Source organism: Semicossyphus pulcher, unplaced genomic scaffold, assembly GCF_022749685.1.
Source record: "Semicossyphus pulcher isolate SPU_LCO1_2020_fin unplaced genomic scaffold, fSemPul1.0.p SCAF_17, whole genome shotgun sequence".
NCBI classification, from domain to species: domain Eukaryota; kingdom Metazoa; phylum Chordata; class Actinopteri; order Labriformes; family Labridae; genus Semicossyphus; species Semicossyphus pulcher.
This window is the reverse complement of record NW_027211681.1, coordinates 20,127,202-20,144,522: the sequence shown is the minus strand read 5'-3', so window position 1 is coordinate 20,144,522 and position 17,321 is coordinate 20,127,202. Positions and strand designations below refer to the sequence as shown.

The window sequence follows — 17,321 nt, the reverse complement described above, 5'->3', positions numbered from 1 at the left end:
ATTGAGTCTATGGCCCACTGATGAAAGCCTTTGCATTTGCAGTATTACAGACTGGGTGTCTGTGGCGCCCAGTTACTGACACGTTTTCCATCACCCAGCAGTGGTTGGTCTGCCAGAGAGGGTAGGCGGAGCTAAGCGGCTGCTTTTCTGGTCTCTGCAAGTGTTGCGAGTAAACAGTAATCTACTATGGCTGAACAAACAAACAAAGATGGATGACTACAGATACAACTTCAACAATAAGTGAAAATCCAAAGAAAAAGAAACAAATTCGACGCTCAGATGAAGCAAACAGTCTGAAAAGGAAAGCGACCGTCAGCGAGGAAAATCAAGAGTTACAACCGTTAGACCCGGAGCCAACCGTTGACATCTGTATATATTGGAAGAGTGCTCCCACAATTACAGTTTTTCGCCATAGGGGCTGCTAAAGAGAACAACGCTGAGATCTTCGAGATTACCACTTTAATATCACCTTTAATTCATCGTTTTATGTGTTCACAGTCACTGTTTCTCACCAGAACCTGTCCTGGGTATTCCTAAGACCTAACAAATGACTTACATTACGATTCCTTCCACATGAATCATTTGCAAAGCCCAATATTTTGTAGCTGGCAGCCGTCTCGTTAAGGGGGCTTCTGCTGGCACATGGCTCCCTCTCCTTGGCACGTTACTGACTCCAACTGTTGATCTGTTGAGTCACATCGCCCTCCTTTCATTGATAGACAAATGTAGATGTATTGAGGTGAATGCCAGTTGGGGTTGTCATCACACTGGGTGATAGTGAAATCATTTTGGCTGAGGTCAGATGCTCTAAAAACAATAGCTGACGATATATCAACTAGGCCCGTGCAAAGGTCGTTTCTCTGCAGGTATAAAGGTCTGAATGGGTCCTCTTGGTTCTCGTAACCGAGTTTGACCCATATAAACATGCCAAGCCACCGTCCTGCAGTATTTAGTACATAGCCTAATTGAGTCTGACTGGTTATCTCTTCTATTGACTCAAGCCTCTGGTCTGTATGTGAATATGTCTGATGCACAAGTGGATCCAGGCAACAGACTATCAGCTCCGATCACACGGTGGAGGAGAAGAATGTGGTTTTCGAGGCGTGACAGAGAGTGTAACCTGTGCAGTGCAGGGAAAAATCACACGCATTGCTGCTCTTTTCGACTGTCGCTGCCTGTTAATTGGTGGCACGCTGCTGTCAGTGTTGCTGTTCTCTCCAGCTGTGGATGTTTGAGTGCTTAGCGGTGGGGATTTTCCACTGAAGTTTGCCTGGCTTTTATGTGTCATTTTAGGTGATTGTTACTCATTTGCAGCGTTTCTTTTATAGTACACTGCACATCTTTTTTCACTGCGCAATCACAGTGTTTTTCAACTTTGTTGTTCCTAAAAAGCTTTTACTCCTCCTGTCTGTAAAACATGTTGGATTTGTTTACATCCTTTGATGTTTGAAGATATTTGCACATCGATGTCCTGCCCCCTCCTCTTCCTGTGCACAGTTTGTCATTAGGAGGAACGCTCGCTTGTCGTTTGTTTAAACAGCCTAGACAGACAATAGAAGCGTTTGTTTTGATGCAGCTCATATCCAAGAATCATTATTTTATGACACACAGAGGCCTAAATCCAGATCCTGATTGTAATGTGCAGGTAGAGCACAAAATACAGTGCAAAAATAAATCTTCAAAACATTGCTCCACAGCGCCACTTCTAGTGCAAAATATCTACAGGGTACCTTTAATCTGTTCAAAAGCAATCTCGGATCCCATCGGCTATAGTCTGACGTCTGTAGCCAACGGTTACCCAGCTAGCAGGGAACGTTCCCATAGCATTGAGAACTACTTTTAAAATGCTCGTTTGTTGAACGGAGGTCAGGTCAATCATTTCTGATGCAGTCAGTTTATAGAGATTAATAAATGATTGTCAAGTGATGCTGATGGGAGCGGGGATGTCATAACGGCGCATTACATTCCTTACGTACGCGCTTCCTTACGTACTGTTTTTCCTGCATACGCCACAGCCTGCTGATACGTGATTGGTCAATATTACTCGGACTACAAACGGAAACCAGAACACTTGCCATCCCTAAAATCCCTGCCTACAGATTCTACATTTCTATGTAGAATCAGTAAAAAGAGATTAGTTGGGTCTTAAGAATTCCCAGGACAGGTCTTGGTGAGAAAGATGTATTTTCTCAGTTATATTAGAATAGCTCTGGTATTGTGGGCTTTTTAGTTTAAGAATTATAGAGAAAAGTACATCTGTGTTTGCAGAAATGGAACTGGTTGTTACTGTTCACAGCTGTCCTCCCAGTCTCTGTGGGACAGCGGTCCAGAGAGCCGCCGCTCCAGCTGGACCAGCATTGGCCGAGCCCCCAGCCTCCACAGGAAGAGCCAGTCGGGGGAGATGGAGTCCCTGCTGTCCGACACGCACACGAGCTCCATCCCCAGCAGCAGGGAGCAGTCCCTGGACCAACCGGAGTACCTGCAGGTGCCCATGCTCCACCAAACCGACTGCAACGGCACCACCTATCATCTCCCCGACCACTGCTACGAAGATGCGCCGCTGACCACACAATACCACAGCGATCAGGAGGAGGAGGAGGTGGAGGAGGTGCGGCTCTTTGTATTCCATTTGCCAAGATGTGAAATATGGATATCAAAGTGGTTCATGTTAAAGTCAAGAGGAAAAGGCTTTTTAATGGTCCCCCGCTCTGGTTGTTTCCAGTTAAAACAAGTTAATAAAAGAACTTGTTTAGGCGTGCGCAAAAGTTCAAAAACTTGTGCTAATTAACTTGCGAGGCATAAATTCAAATCTGAGTGACCTTAGACACACTTATGTAACTCTGAAAATATCTAATGAGCGGAATTTCAATTATGAGCAGGCTGGAATCCACATTGTTTGAAAAACCTGTGAAATCTAATGTACAATCACGAAACAACAGCTCTGCATGGTTCTCTATTTTATTTAGGTAACAAACTAAAGTAGTGAATCTTATGTAATCGTGTCTTTCATCCTGTATGTGTGCTCATATTGTCACATTCAAATGTGTGTGTGTTTCTCGCAGAGTTTATGTAAGAAGCTGAAGAAGATACTGGAGCCATATGAGCCTCAGTGGTGCCTGGAGCATGAAGAGTGGTCTCTCTATCTGTTCGCTCCTCACAATCAGTAAATACACACTACACACACACACACACACACACACACACACACACACACACGCAACATCCTGATATCCTCCTGAGTGGCCTAGGTGGCTCAAGCTTCATCATGTGCGATAATTCACAGTAAAGGTGTGAAGGATACCGCTAAGGCTTAGTAACACTATGTTCACTTTTATCAATTAAAACTGTCCGAGTGAAAAGTTACACATCATGTTGACAAATGCACCCAAGTGTAAGAATCATAACAAAGATGGAGGAGGAGCCGATGACCTTCTCTCTCTCTCTTTAGGTTCAGGTTGTGGTGTCAGAAGGTCATAGGTCACAAGATGTTTGATCACGTCATCCTCCTCTTCATCTTCCTGAATTGCATCACCATCGCTCTGGAGAGACCGGACATACAGCCTAACAGCATGGTAACACACCTGGTTTTTTTGCTATCCTTGTGAGGTCCCTCGATGATGCAATGCTTTCTTTCACCAACCCTGACCTTTAACTGAACCTGATGGTTGTAATTTTACACCGAACCTGTGTTTCTTGAGTTGTCTGATCTATTTTATTGATATGTACGCATCCCTTTTGATTTTAAAGGGCCAGTTCGCCGATTTTCAACCTCAGTCCTATCATGCTATTATGGGGAGCTAATACCATTATGATAGAAAAAAAATGCAATTTTGCTTTGTCCTTTTGGAGCACGCTATCCGCTTCTCCAATGGTCCCTGGAAAACCTCCGCCAGATTATGTAAAATGCATCATCTGGCGCAGGAGGCCAGGGAGCTTGCTCAACTACACTTCCTCAATCTAGGACACCCACCTCTGATGTCAGGCCTCGTTCAAAATCGTCAGGTTTGAAATGTAGACTGCAGACCTGAAGATTTTTTTAGACCATCCACCAGTATATTCTCGTTGTATTTCAGATTCTGTACCGCTCTGAGCCATTGCCTGCAGCGAAACGTAGTATTTCACTCCAGCGTTTCTCGCTGGGCCGCTGGGAGGTGCGCAATGCACACTGGGTGTTGTAGGAATGTAGAACGGGCGAAACCACGAGCTGTTTGTACAACTTTCTCCACAGGCACCAATTTCAAATATTTTTGCTTCTATCGATTACAGAGAACACCAGCTTTGACTGACAGTGGCTTTTTCCAGGGGTGAACTGCTCCTTTAAATGTTGTTTTTATGATTGATTTCCCTTATGTTAAGCACTGTAAGATAGATGTACCTTACCTAAACAAAATCTGACTCTAACCTCGACCCTAAAATCAAGTTTAAACCTCAAACAGTCTTTAAAAAACCTTGGGAGCAGCACAAACGCAGCTTTAAACCTCACTGTCAAGGTTTAAAGCTGTGCATCGGTCCTCACAAAGCTAGAAGGACACACACACCAACAAAACACAAGCTGTTCACTTGCTCATCTGCTTGTTGCTGATGTAAGCGTGGGTCATTATAAGAGCATGTGCTGCTCTCAGTATGTTTTTTATTATGTTTCTACTACAGTGGTAATGGATTTATTTCAGCTCATTATGTAACACGTCGCTGTTGGTTTGAGTCCAGAATCAAAGCTGAAACCGCGGCGACACGAAGCCTTTAAATTGACGAATGTGTGTGCATGTGTGTTTGACAGGAGCGCGTGTTCCTCAGCGTGTCCAATTACATCTTCACTGTGATCTTCGTGGGTGAAATGATGATCAAGGTAACCATAAGAAGACACGTTTTACTCCAAAGTCATTTTCTCTCCTTACTTACAAAAATGGCCAATTTTCCTCCTGGTTGGGGATCAGAATTGCTTTTAGTCTCATTTTACACCTCGTATTACATTATTATGTCAGTCATTTAGCTGGAGCTGTGCGTGTGTCTTTATGTGTGTGCGTGTCAAGGTGGTAGCGATGGGCCTGTACTTTGGAAAGGGAGTGTACCTGCAGAGCAGCTGGAACATCTTAGATGGAGTTTTGGTGTTTGTGTCCCTGGTGGACATCCTGGTCTCCATCGCATCAGCAGGTGGTAATCGAATCTTAGGCATCCTCCGAGTGCTTCGTCTCCTCCGTACTCTGCGGCCGCTCAGGTAGGAAACCTGGAGATTTTGTCTTGTGTTTACTCTGTTAATATAATCTGGTGTGCAGCGTGTGTGTGACTGTGTGTATTTGTGCTGCAGGGTGATAAGTCGAGCTCCTGGTCTCAAACTGGTGGTGGAGACTCTGATCACATCTCTCAGACCCATCGGGAACATCGTCCTCATCTGCTGTGCGTTTTTCATCGTGTTTGGAATTCTGGGAGTCCAGGTAAACATTTATACTGTAAAGTCCCCGTTCATCCTCTGTTGTTTGAAGATAAGCCTCATTATTTTGCATGGGAAAATACTTAGTTTCACCCGGATTATGTGCCCAAACATTCAAAGCTTGTTGTCTTTCCTGCTGCGAGAAGACAGTGTTCAGCGGGCTTTAAAATAAACGAGGCAAATCTCAGAAAATGCTTCAGGTAATAAAAAGTGAAGGGAAAAAATTGGGAGAAAATGCAAATGAGCTGCTGATTATGCGGCAGAAATCCCTGGAAGTAATTAAAAAAACAATGGTTTAACTGGAGGGATTGTGCTGAGAATGTATTTTTTAATTAAATTCAAATGTATTTTTGTATTAGTGGATTAATGGAATGTTTTCATTTCAGATAATTTTTATCAGTTTCTGTTTATTAGAAAAACTAATAAATAGTGTTCTAGTAATAAAGATAACAAAGCCCAATTTTACATGGATCAATAAGATAAGCATGCTGTAAACAGTGTCTCCCATAAGATACATCTGAGGGGTCCTCAGACGATTAAAGGTGTTTTTCTAGATAGTTTTTTCTCTTCAAAGTTTGAATAGTTTAACCTCTTAAAGACTTACTCCAGTGAAAAGTGTTTAACCTTGTAAACATCTCCATGTGGTGTTCTTCATGTGCTACAAGACATATCAGGGACTTGGGAAGCCTTCCTCGATGCTTTGCCTCGACTGAAATGTGATGACCATTTTTATTTATATCTGGATCTAAATTTATTTTGCATCTTTTAAACCGTTATGATTTACTTTAGCATGATAGTTTGGGCTCAAACAAAGTGCAAGAATCAAACCAAAACAAAGATCGAGTGGAGCCTGGAGGTTTTTGTTCAATATGGATTTATTACAGTTTTTGTCGTACATTGCTGGTCTTTTTTTTCTCTTCTATTTTGTCCTATAAATACTGTTTTAAGACCCCCTCCAGTGAACATCGAGTGTTTAACCTTGTAAACATCTCCATGTGGTGTTCTTAATGTGCTACAAGACATATCAGGGACTTGGGAAGCCTTCCTCGATGCTTTGCCTCGACTGAAATGTGATGACCGTTTTTATTTATATCTGGATCTAAATTTATTTTGCATCCTCGAGCACTTTTAAACCTCAAACAAAGTGCAAGAATCAAACCAAAACAAAGATCGGGTGGAGCTTGGAGGTTTTTGTGCAATTTTGATTTATTACAGTTTTTGTCATACATTGCTGGTCTTTTTTTCTCTTTTATTTTGTCCTATAAATACTGTTTTAAGACCCCTTCCAGTGAACATCAAGTGTTTAACCTTGTAAACATCTCCATGTGGTGTTCTTCATGTGCATCAAGACATATCAGGGACAACATAAGCAGTCATCTCCATGGCTGGGCCTGTCTGCTTTTAAACTGCAGTGTACCAAGGACAGGCTGAACAACACATTTTCAGATTGGCAGGTTTGTGACGTCACAAACCTAAGGAGCCAATCCTGTTAATGGACGGGGTGACGCTATGGGTATCATTATGTGTAACCTATGGCAACCACTTCGGTGATGCGCAAGCCGGCTGTAACCATCATCGTAATCCTTGCAAACTCACTACTGACTCCTAACGTTAACTTGACTGTTACTAATTACTACATTTCAAGCTCGCTAAGTTTCAACAAGTTGCCACTAAATGATGGCAGAGACGTGTTTTGTTTTCGGCTGTAATTTTACCAAAGGAGAAACGTAGCACATAGTGGGCGGGGCCTATGCAGATTCAGGAGTTTTTAATGAGGGAGAAGGAGGAGATGCCTTGGGAGGATTTTTAAGGTAATTAAACGTATTTTGCAGAAACACAATTTATTATTTCAAGCAGAGCATTTTATATGTCTTAAAATATGACTGGAGCTGCTCTTTAAAGATAAAAATTTACGGGGGATCAGTAAGATAAGTGTGCTGTAAACAGTGTCTCCCAGAAGATAAATCTGAACGGTCCATAAAAGGTGTTTTTTGACAAGTAATTGCTAGATAGTTTTTTCTTGTCAAATTCTGAATACTTTCACCTCCTAAGGCCATGAAATCTTTTGAAAATCCTGAAAGGTTCTTTTAGGTTCATTGCCTCTTCTGTTGAACTCTTCTGAACTTACATGCACATTGCATCATTTTTAAGAGGTCACAAGGCAAAAAGGTTGGGAACTAACTTTAAGGTCTTTCTGTGTAAAGGGCTTCTGTAAGCTCTCCCCCTCTGCTCGTTTTCATTTATGCAAATATACTTGCATTAATTGCGCAGGAAATGATGCCTGATAATTGCTGAAGCTAATATTAACAACATATTTTTCAAAAACACACAACCACTGGATTGCCTCCTAATGAGAACACATCATGCTGAGCGCTTGTAATGACTGTGAGGCAGGCTGGACCAGATGGTGCTCGTATATCTGAGCTGTAACATACAGTAAGCCTGCAGGCGCTCACAGGGCAATTTTACTGTACACCAAAACATCCATCTCATCTCACTCGGTGAAGCTTTGTTTACCTTCAGGTTACAGTACGTGTCTGTGTGTGTGTGTGTGTGTGTGTGTGTGCAGCTGTTCAAAGGGAAGTTCTTCTACTGTGACGGTCTCGATGTGAGCAACATCACGAACAAAACACAGTGCCTAGAGGCGGGACACCGCTGGGCTCGACGGAAGTACAACTTTGACAACCTGGGGCAGGTTTGTCACACACACACACACACACACACACACACACACACACACACACACACACACACACACACACACACTCACACATCCAGGACTGCTCTGACACATGTTCTGACAAAATGACGGACAGCGTGACACTGATTAATGTGTGTCTCACTCTTCCAGGCGCTGATGTCACTCTTTGTGCTGTCATGTAAAGACGGCTGGGTCAGCATCATGTATGACGGCCTGGATGCTGTCGGAGTGGACCAGCAGGTGAACAGACACACACACACACACAGAGAGGAAGAGAGGAGGGTGTTGGGAAGCGAAAGAGGAATAACAGGGAGACAGTTCAGCCAGTGTTTATTGTATTTCACACTGTTTTGTTCTGTTTATTCTCACTTTCAGGCACAATTTGAGCTTTTTTTAAAGCAGAAAGGGGAAATATTTCAGGGGAGAGGGGAGCTGTGAGGAAAGAAAAAGGCAGACAGATAAATAGATTTGAGTTGACAGTGCTTGCTGCCTCACTGCTGACTCAGGATTTACATTGTCTTCTTGTTTATGCTCTCTCCTGTTCTTCCTCTCCACCCCTCCTCACCCCCTGTCGTCATTCTTTGGTCCTGCTTTTTTTTTTCATTTTTGTCCCCGCGCTACCTTTTCTCCTCTCTTCCTCCTCTATTTTTTACCCCTCTCCACCTCGGCTCCCTCCGCAGCCAATAAGAAACAACAACCCTTGGATGCTGCTGTTTTTCATCTCCTTCCTCCTCATCGTCAGCTTCTTTGTGCTCAACATGTTCGTGGGTGTGGTGGTGGAGAACTTTCACAAGTGTCGGCAGCAGCAGGAGGAGGAGGAGGCGCGGATCAGGGAGGAGAAACGTCAGAGGCGGTTGGAGAAAAGGAGAAGAAGTGAGAGAAAAGGAGGGGAAGGGGAGGGGTAGCAAGACATGTAGAGCATATGGCCAAAAGTATGTGGACGTAAACCCGTATGTGTTAATATGCTGCTATTATAGCTTTCACACTAAGGAAGGCTTTCTTAGGTGACAAGAGATTTTGAAACCTGACTGCAGGTATCTGCTTCTGTTCAGCATCCCTCCCAGTGTGGTCAATTCAGGCTGAACCTCTGATTCGCTGCTTTTCGCTTTGCAATCTTTCAAATCAGGTCTTCTTCCCCTGGAGCAGTCCTCGTCTCTGAGGTGTAAAATTTACTTTTAATCTGTGTTCATTTTGGCAGCTATTTTAGATTAAGTCTTAGTCTTTAGTTTTAGCCACATGTTAGTAATTTTTAATAGTTTTAGTCTAGTTTTAATAAAAAGTCTTTACATTTTAGTTAACATGTTTTCTCTTCTTAAATTCAATCTGCCTCATACAGGTTCAATCTGCTGTAAAGTCCGTGCATCCCTCCTCACATTAATCGTTTCCTGACGATGTTCTGCACTCAATGCAGATCCTCAGCTGAGGTTATATGGAAACTTCTGGAAGCGGTGCAGTTACAGTAGCACACACTGCACATTCCTCTCTTGCCTTATTTGCAGCAGCAGTGTAGGTTTTTACCCTTAAACCACTCATATATACACACACATACACAAACACATATATATTTATTATCGCTTCTCATTTAAACAGTCTGACTGCAGCAGACCGCCGGTGATTGCTCCTTTTTGTAAGGAGGTCAAATCCTGTGAGCACATTTAAGTCCTGTCTCGTGTCGTTAGCGAAAACTAAATATTAGTCAGAGTTTTTATTATCAGCGATCTATTTTTAGCTCATCAGCGTCACGTCTTCGTCGCGGAAAAAACATTTCTCGTTGCTGCTTTAAATTCTGTATAAATCGTGTATTTATTAGTTTGAATCATGGTTTCTGGGACTTTCTCAGAAACAGTGTCTGCAGCAACCTAAAGCATGGCAAATAGAGTTAAATGTACTTATAATAACATATTATAATGTAAATAATCTATTTTGAAAAGACGGCGTGCTGTGTATTTTTAACAAAATTAAACTACAGCATAAAAGTCCATGCTGCCACATTCATAATGGTACAGTTGCTTATGTGCAGTTGTTATGCTTGTCAAACGTTTAAACAATATTAGAAATGTTGCAGCTACAGGAACAAACCCTTTAAAAACCCTCCGTCTCTGAACTACATCCAATCGATATTTGAAACATGATGGAGGCGTGACGGATCTTTGGTGCAACTGGAGTGTGATGCAGCCCCAACCCGGTGGACATCCAGGATTAGTGAGATCCGGCTCTGATGGGGAGAGATAAGTTCATCCCAAAGGTGTTGGATTGGGTTGAGATCAAGGCTCCGAGCAGGCCAAACAAGTTCTTCCACAACAACCAGGAAAACCACTTACTCATTGACCTTGCTTTTTGCGGCAAAACATTGTTAAGTCTATATCGGAAAAGACCTTCCCCAAACTGTTGTAGCTCTGTCGTTGTATTGTGTAGCATTATTTAAGTGGATCCTTATTTGAACTAAGCGGCCCTACAAAAGCCATTAAAACAAGACAGGGGTGTCCACATATGTTTGGCCTTATGAATGGTAATTTAACTGCACTTATGTAACACCTCTCTAGTCTTCTGACCAGTCAAAGCGCTTCACACTCCATGTCAACATTCACCAATTCACACACTATTAACTCTCCTATGCAAGGCTCTAATTTATTCACACACCAAAGGAGCTTCTGATTATGTTTCAATCCGCTCTGCCTCCTGAGCCACATCCACCCCACATATTGTAATATATGTATATATGTAACATTACACACATGAAAAGCCTTTTTTTCCCGCATACATATTGTATGAATACTTGCATAATTTCTGCCCACATGTGCTCAGATACACACTCAACACGTGCTGCACACTCTCTGTTCCTCTCTCCACCTCATTTGTGTCTCTCTCTGTCCTTCTCTCTCGGCACTGTAATCTCTAGTAGTGCTTTCCTCTTCGTCAGTTAACTGTCTGGCAGCAGACAGCGAGGGTTTCTGCCCAAAGACACCTTGAGGTGCCATGAAGTGTGTGTGCGCATGATTGATAGCACTGAATTCCTGAGGTGGCACTTTTGTTCTGTACACACACACACACACACACACACACATGCACGCACAGCAGCGCGCCTCTTGGCACCCTCTTCATCAGTGACTTCATAGCTGATGTCATATTCTTTTCCCCTCAGAAGGGTTTTAATCACTGTGTGTGTATGCATGTGTGTGTGTGTGTGTGTGTGTGTGTGTGACGCAGGGGCCCAGGAGAAGCCGTACTACGCCGACTACTCCCCGCTGCGTCGATCCATCCACACCGTGTGCACAAGCAACTACCTGGACCTCTTCATCACCATCATCATCTTCACAAACCTCCTCACCATGAGCATGGAGCACTACAACCAGCCTCAGGTAACCATGGCAACAACTTTCCACCACCTGCCCTAGAACCATAGTAATGAAGCGCGATGCGGCGGTACAGTACAGCCACAGCGGGCCCTTTTGAAGTGTGTGAGTCTCTTTGTCTGTCTCCCGCAGTACTTCGAGGAGATCCTGAAGTACTGCAATTACGTCTTCACCGTGGTTTTTGTCATCGAGGCCATCCTCAAACTCATCGCTTTTGGCCTGCGCCGCTTTTTCAAAGAGAGGTATTCAAGCCCCTCGCGTGAACACAAAGACACTCTCAAACATACGTTTTCATCCTCGCAGAGACTGAAATGATTTGAGTGTGTGTGTTTAGATGGAACCAGCTGGACCTCGCCATTGTGTTGTTGTCCATTATGGGAATCACACTGGAGGAAATAGAAATGAATGCCTCCCTGCCCATCAACCCCACCATTATACGCATCATGAGAGTCCTAAGAATAACAAGAGGTACGCACACACACAAACACACACAGTGACACACAATCATGCACTCCTATGTGGCTGATAAGAGCTGACACATTGCGATGTTTCAGTGTTGAAGCTGCTGAAGATGGCCACGGGAATGCGAGCTCTGCTGGACACAGTCATGCAAGCTCTGCCTCAGGTGAGACGCAGCACTGATGTCTCTTTAACTGCCAGCCTGCTTTCCAGATCTGAAGGACCGCAGACAGCTTGTTTTATTTAGCAGTTTATCAGGGCTGGCACTGACTTCCCCCCGGATGATTTACTAACATCACTGAACCCCCCAAAAGACTGTTCAGTGTTAAACCACTGTCATCAATAATAACGTACTATTATTAGCTAAAGGCTGATTGCTCGTCCTTTAAGTTTTTCAGAGAGGCTGATAAATTGCCAGTTCAATCCTGACTTCATGGTCGCTTTGGTGCCGTTGTTTAGCTTGTGGGTATCTGTATGAAGATAAACTATGAACCAAACGTCCAGTGTGAGAGCTTATCTTACTCAAAGACACCACGCAGCAATTTATTATCCTTTGAGGCAGGACTGTAAAACTCTGTCAACTTATAACAGCAGCAGTATTTTTCTCCTGTGTTTTAATGCTTTCACAGTGAAGGGTAAAATCAACACAATGACACAAGCTACGCAAAAACCAAACAGTCCTCCTGGAAGGACAGACACACAAAGCCTGTTCAAGTTAATCATGCTTCCCAGAGGATGAATTTTTAACGGCTACTGTGACCCCTTGACTGTAAAGATGTACGATGCATCTCCATCTAGCTGCCATCGTGTGCTGGTGACATTTTTGGAGCCAGAGCTGTGCAGTACAGATCGGCTGGTGGAGCCGCGATTAAACTGTAAGGATCCCGCAAGTCGGCGTATTTAAAAGCAGAACAGCTTCTTCTGTTAGTCTAGAGTCTAGATATTCATGGACAGGTAAACTTCAGTGACTGTAGTGATGGTTTTAGTTATGTTTCCTCTCACCGTTCCTCCTCTACTCTGCTAATCCGGAACAGATCGGCTGCATGAGCCGTATTTGTCAACAGAGCTGTCAATCATTCTTTTTAAAGCATCAAATGACTAATTAAAAATAAATCAGCATGATAAGAACTAACTATAATGACAGAAACCATGTTTAATAAAAATGTATTTGACGTGTATTTTGATTTTATAGTTTGGCTCATGTCCCATCTGTTAACATTGAGGAGGCAGGCTTTATGACCTATACTGCAGCCAGTCAGCAGGGGGCGATAGAGAGGGTTTGTCTTCACTTAGGGAGCCGTCATGTCGTCCATCTTTTTATACAGTCTTAATACCTACAAAATTAAAGACATTAGCTTCAATCTCCCCTGTACTTTATGTTAAGTGGTAATAGGCGAACATTAGCATGCTAACGCTCTATTAACTGAGATAGCAAATATGGTAAACATTAGCATGTTAACACTGTAAGCGTGTTTCCTTATTGACATTAGCATTTAATTCAGGCCCTGCTGTGCCCACAGATGCAGATGCATGCACAGTCATGTTTCCAAAGTATTCAGAACTTTTAGTGGCACAAACTGCTTTTCAAGAAGTTAAAGGTTCCTTCAGCCCGTTGTTGTCTGTGTTGGGCGACTGCACACTGCCCAAACAGTCCAACTCACCTCAACATTATAAAGTCGGCAGTTAAAGTCTTTAGAATGTTCCGGAAACCAACTGCCAGCTCCACACCGCCCAGACACTGGCTGACAGGGCAGACTTTTGTTGCCTACTTTTTCTTATTGAAGTTTTTGCTTTATTTTACATGGACGACTGTCGTGCGTACTGATGTTCCGCACACGACTGTAGGCTAGTTGTCATGGGAACGCACTCTCAGAATGTGACGGCTTGTTGGGAAAAGGCCTCCATGGTCTAAAGATCTACGAAGACCAGGCACAATTAGTCCAATACTAAACAGCAAAGTTAAAACTGATGGACTCACAGCTTTCTTATTCCCACTGGGTTTCTTCCTAAATGTAAATGCTCAATATGGGCTGGACTTTGCCATCAGCCCATCTGTCGATTTCTTTCTACTGTAACTCCATTGATATGTCAAAGCATAATAAACAGAAAACAAACATACTGCTTCACAGCAGCAGATTTTTGCAAATAGTGACTGAAATAAAAATATGCAATTAATCTACCAAAAATAAAATGTTCAGCACAGCAAGACCCACCCCTGAAGTTCCTGTTCTTTTTGAAAGTACTACCCCCTGAGCAGGGACTGTAACTGAATTTAGCCCTCTTTGTCAGAAACGCTTTGACTACCTCCAAAGGTTCCTTGTCCCTGGAGAAAGTTCCTGCAGTGGAAACACATCTTAAGACTTTAGGAATATTTGCTTGCAAATGAGAAAGGTAGTCTAGGAGGATGTTTCTTGTGCGGGGGAAGGCTTCAGGAAGGATCTTCTACAGCTCCGAGGCTCAGTGGACCCTCAGGGGGCTCTAGGAGGGAGGCAGCAGAGAAAGAAAGGGGGAGGATGGTGTAGGGTTAATGAGAACGAACAGGTACGCAGCACATGAAGTGGTTCACTCCTAAACTGCAGCTCTCTTAATGTTTCCTCTCAAATTTGTTGGGTAAAGCTGAGATCTTAGAGCACCATCCTTCATAGATCCCATGTTTGTCCATGCGTGTGTTCCTACAAACCAGTAGGAATCTCTTGAGACGCCTCAGCTGCCTTCCCACCCACGAATAATGCCAATTGACTTTGAAGTGAGAGATCATGGCTGGGGATTGGACGGGGGTCTTTGCAGTGGTGCTTTCCCCCCCCTCTGCGCTTCATCTCCAAATGTTCTACCACGGGGGAAGGCAAGCCAAGTCCTTGTAAACTGCTCAGAAACAGGCGTGTCTGTGGTTTATGAGAGCTGGATCCAGGCTGTGAAAATCTGTTTTTCAAAATAAAAGACATGAAATATGAATCATCTCCATGTGTCATGAAGGCTCAGACAAGATTTAATGATGTAGTAAAAGTCAATGCAATAAGGCTTTAAAGTCTCCGTCTATGGCCTCTCTCTATTTGTTTGCATGTGTGCGTCTCTCTCGATGTACACTGTACATGTGTTTTTTTCTGTGTATCATACACTGTATATATCTGTGTGTGTGCGTGTAACATGTCCGTCTAGGTGGGGAATCTGGGTCTGCTCTTCATGTTGCTGTTCTTCATCTATGCAGCTCTGGGAGTTGAGCTCTTTGGAAAACTGGGTTAGTGTGTGTATGCGTGTACGTGCATGCATGTGCGTGGGTGTGAGCGAGCGAGCAAGCATGTGAGTGTGTGCATGCATAAAAATTGATGCTGATGTGTGTGTGTGTGTGTGTGTGTGTGTGTGTGTGCCACAGCTGACACTGGTGAGATATCGGTGCATTACGTAACATGCATAAATTGTGTTGTTACTTACATTAATTATGTCAATTTAGAATCAGTGTTGTAATCAGAGCTCTAATCTGCACACAATTCTCTTTCTTCTCCCCCCTCGCCTTTATCTCTCGCACTTACTGCCTCTTATACTCTTCCCCCTGTCTTCATCCTCTTTCAGAGTGTTCAGAAGAAAACCCGTGCGAGGGACTTAGTCGCCACGCTACCTTTGACAACTTCGGCATGGCTTTCCTCACACTCTTCAGGGTGTCGACCGGGGACAACTGGAATGGGATTATGAAGGTTATTTTTTCCTCCTCTCCTCTGCTCTGTGGGAGTTTTATAAAGAAGATGGATGGAGGAAAAAGTCCGTGTTTGTGTCTGTGCATATGTGTGTGTCTCGCAGCATTGGTTATGAGACAGGCGTTGCATTAAGCAGAGAGAAGATCACTGTTTTTATGACAGACTAAAAGCTGCTGACATTAGAGGGTTAGGGGAGAGTATTATTCTTCTGTGACAGGCTCGTGGTCTTTTCACACTCAGATCAACATCTCCCCCTGTTGGAGAAGAGAGGAAGTACAATTTAGAGCATTAATAGATCACCTTAAATACCTTCTATTTTATCAGTTTTGCTTTATAATCTCAATACTCTTTTTTACTCTTTTGTCTTCTTCAAGGACACTTTGCGAGAGTGTCGCCCGCAGGATCGCCACTGCCTCACCTACCTCCCCCTGATCTCCCCCGTTTACTTCGTCACCTTCGTCCTCACGGCTCAGTTCGTGCTGGTCAACGTGGTCGTGGCCGTTCTGATGAAGCACCTGGAGGACAGCAACAAGGAGGCGCAGCTGGAGGAGATGGAGGAGAGGGAAGAGAGGAGGCAGAGGGAGTTGGAGAAGGAGGAGGCAAACCGGCGTCACAGCATGGCGTCTGTGGGCGGAGACCTGCAGGGGCCAAACGGGGACCCACCTGCTCAGGTAACAAACACAAACTGCATGTTCATGATTCTGCATTTCGGAAGGGATTGGAGGTGACAATAACTATGACAGTAATGATGATCTCGTGTGGCAGGTGCAGGTGGAGGATGAGGAGTGTTCCCATAGCAACCTGCAGAGCATGGGACGCATGCTGTCTCTCCCCAGCGACAGCTACGTTCAGCCTCTCAGATGCTCCCCGTATCCTCCCATTGGCCAGGAGTCCTACTCCGTCTACAGCTACTCAGGTAGTTTGGTTGTTTTTACAGCAGATTAAATTAAAGAGCAGTTTTCACTCTGCTGTAACCACCAACTGGTGCTGGAAAGATGATTGCTTCCCGAAATAGCATAGAAGGCAGTTTAAGTGTGATGGGGCCCAACCAGAGGAGCTGTTATTACAGACCTCAAACAGGGAGAGATTTTTTAATATAAGTGACAAATTGGAGGGATTAGTGTGCGCCTGCAAAGCATATGTTTTTGGATTTTGTTCCTCTGCTGCTGCTCCCATCCCACACTCAGTAAGTTTTTCTACTTGTGACATCTCACTGGGGGGTACTTTAGGAAAGCCTGGTTACATTTTTAAATCCATCAAATGCAACACAACAGTTTTTAACGTCTTAATGTCTTCTAGGCAGGAGTTGTTTTTTCCATCGGTCCCGTTACATTTCCGCTCCCATGTCCTGTAGTCTTTAGTTGACTGAATGAGGTAACATGATGGTGATTGAGCCTATGGCCCACTGATGAAAGCCTTTGCATTTGTAGTATTACAGACTGGATGTCTGTGGCGACTCTCATGGAAAAAAATCACAAATGTCGTCCAGTTAGTGACGCGTTTTCCATCAGCCAGCAGTGGTTGGTCTGCCAGAGAGGGTAGGCCGAGCTAAGCGGCTGCTTTTCCGGTCTCTGCAAGTGTTGCAAGTAAACAGTAATCTACTATGGCTGAACAAACAAAGAAAAGATCGACGACTACAGATACAACTTCAAAAAAATCCAAAGAAAAAGAAACAAACTCGACGCTCAGAT

At 43.7% G+C, this 17,321-nt stretch overlaps 1 protein-coding gene across 1 annotated transcript in view; it reads left to right on the top strand.

The window, feature by feature from the left end:
• Positions 1 to 17,321, top strand: part of cacna1hb (calcium channel, voltage-dependent, T type, alpha 1H subunit b) — a 56,504-nt gene that overhangs the window by 34,213 nt on the left and 4,970 nt on the right. The window contains exons 16-32 of the mRNA XM_069665263.1: positions 2,297 to 2,608; positions 3,063 to 3,163; positions 3,449 to 3,572; positions 4,778 to 4,846; positions 5,031 to 5,215; positions 5,306 to 5,432; positions 7,998 to 8,123; positions 8,280 to 8,369; positions 8,810 to 9,002; positions 11,337 to 11,488; positions 11,615 to 11,724; positions 11,817 to 11,950; positions 12,037 to 12,107; positions 15,098 to 15,176; positions 15,509 to 15,630; positions 16,005 to 16,301; positions 16,396 to 16,546. Coding sequence (XP_069521364.1) covers positions 2,297 to 2,608; positions 3,063 to 3,163; positions 3,449 to 3,572; positions 4,778 to 4,846; positions 5,031 to 5,215; positions 5,306 to 5,432; positions 7,998 to 8,123; positions 8,280 to 8,369; positions 8,810 to 9,002; positions 11,337 to 11,488; positions 11,615 to 11,724; positions 11,817 to 11,950; positions 12,037 to 12,107; positions 15,098 to 15,176; positions 15,509 to 15,630; positions 16,005 to 16,301; positions 16,396 to 16,546 — 2,443 coding nt within the window. The remainder of the gene's footprint in view (positions 1 to 2,296; positions 2,609 to 3,062; positions 3,164 to 3,448; positions 3,573 to 4,777; positions 4,847 to 5,030; positions 5,216 to 5,305; positions 5,433 to 7,997; positions 8,124 to 8,279; positions 8,370 to 8,809; positions 9,003 to 11,336; positions 11,489 to 11,614; positions 11,725 to 11,816; positions 11,951 to 12,036; positions 12,108 to 15,097; positions 15,177 to 15,508; positions 15,631 to 16,004; positions 16,302 to 16,395; positions 16,547 to 17,321) is intronic.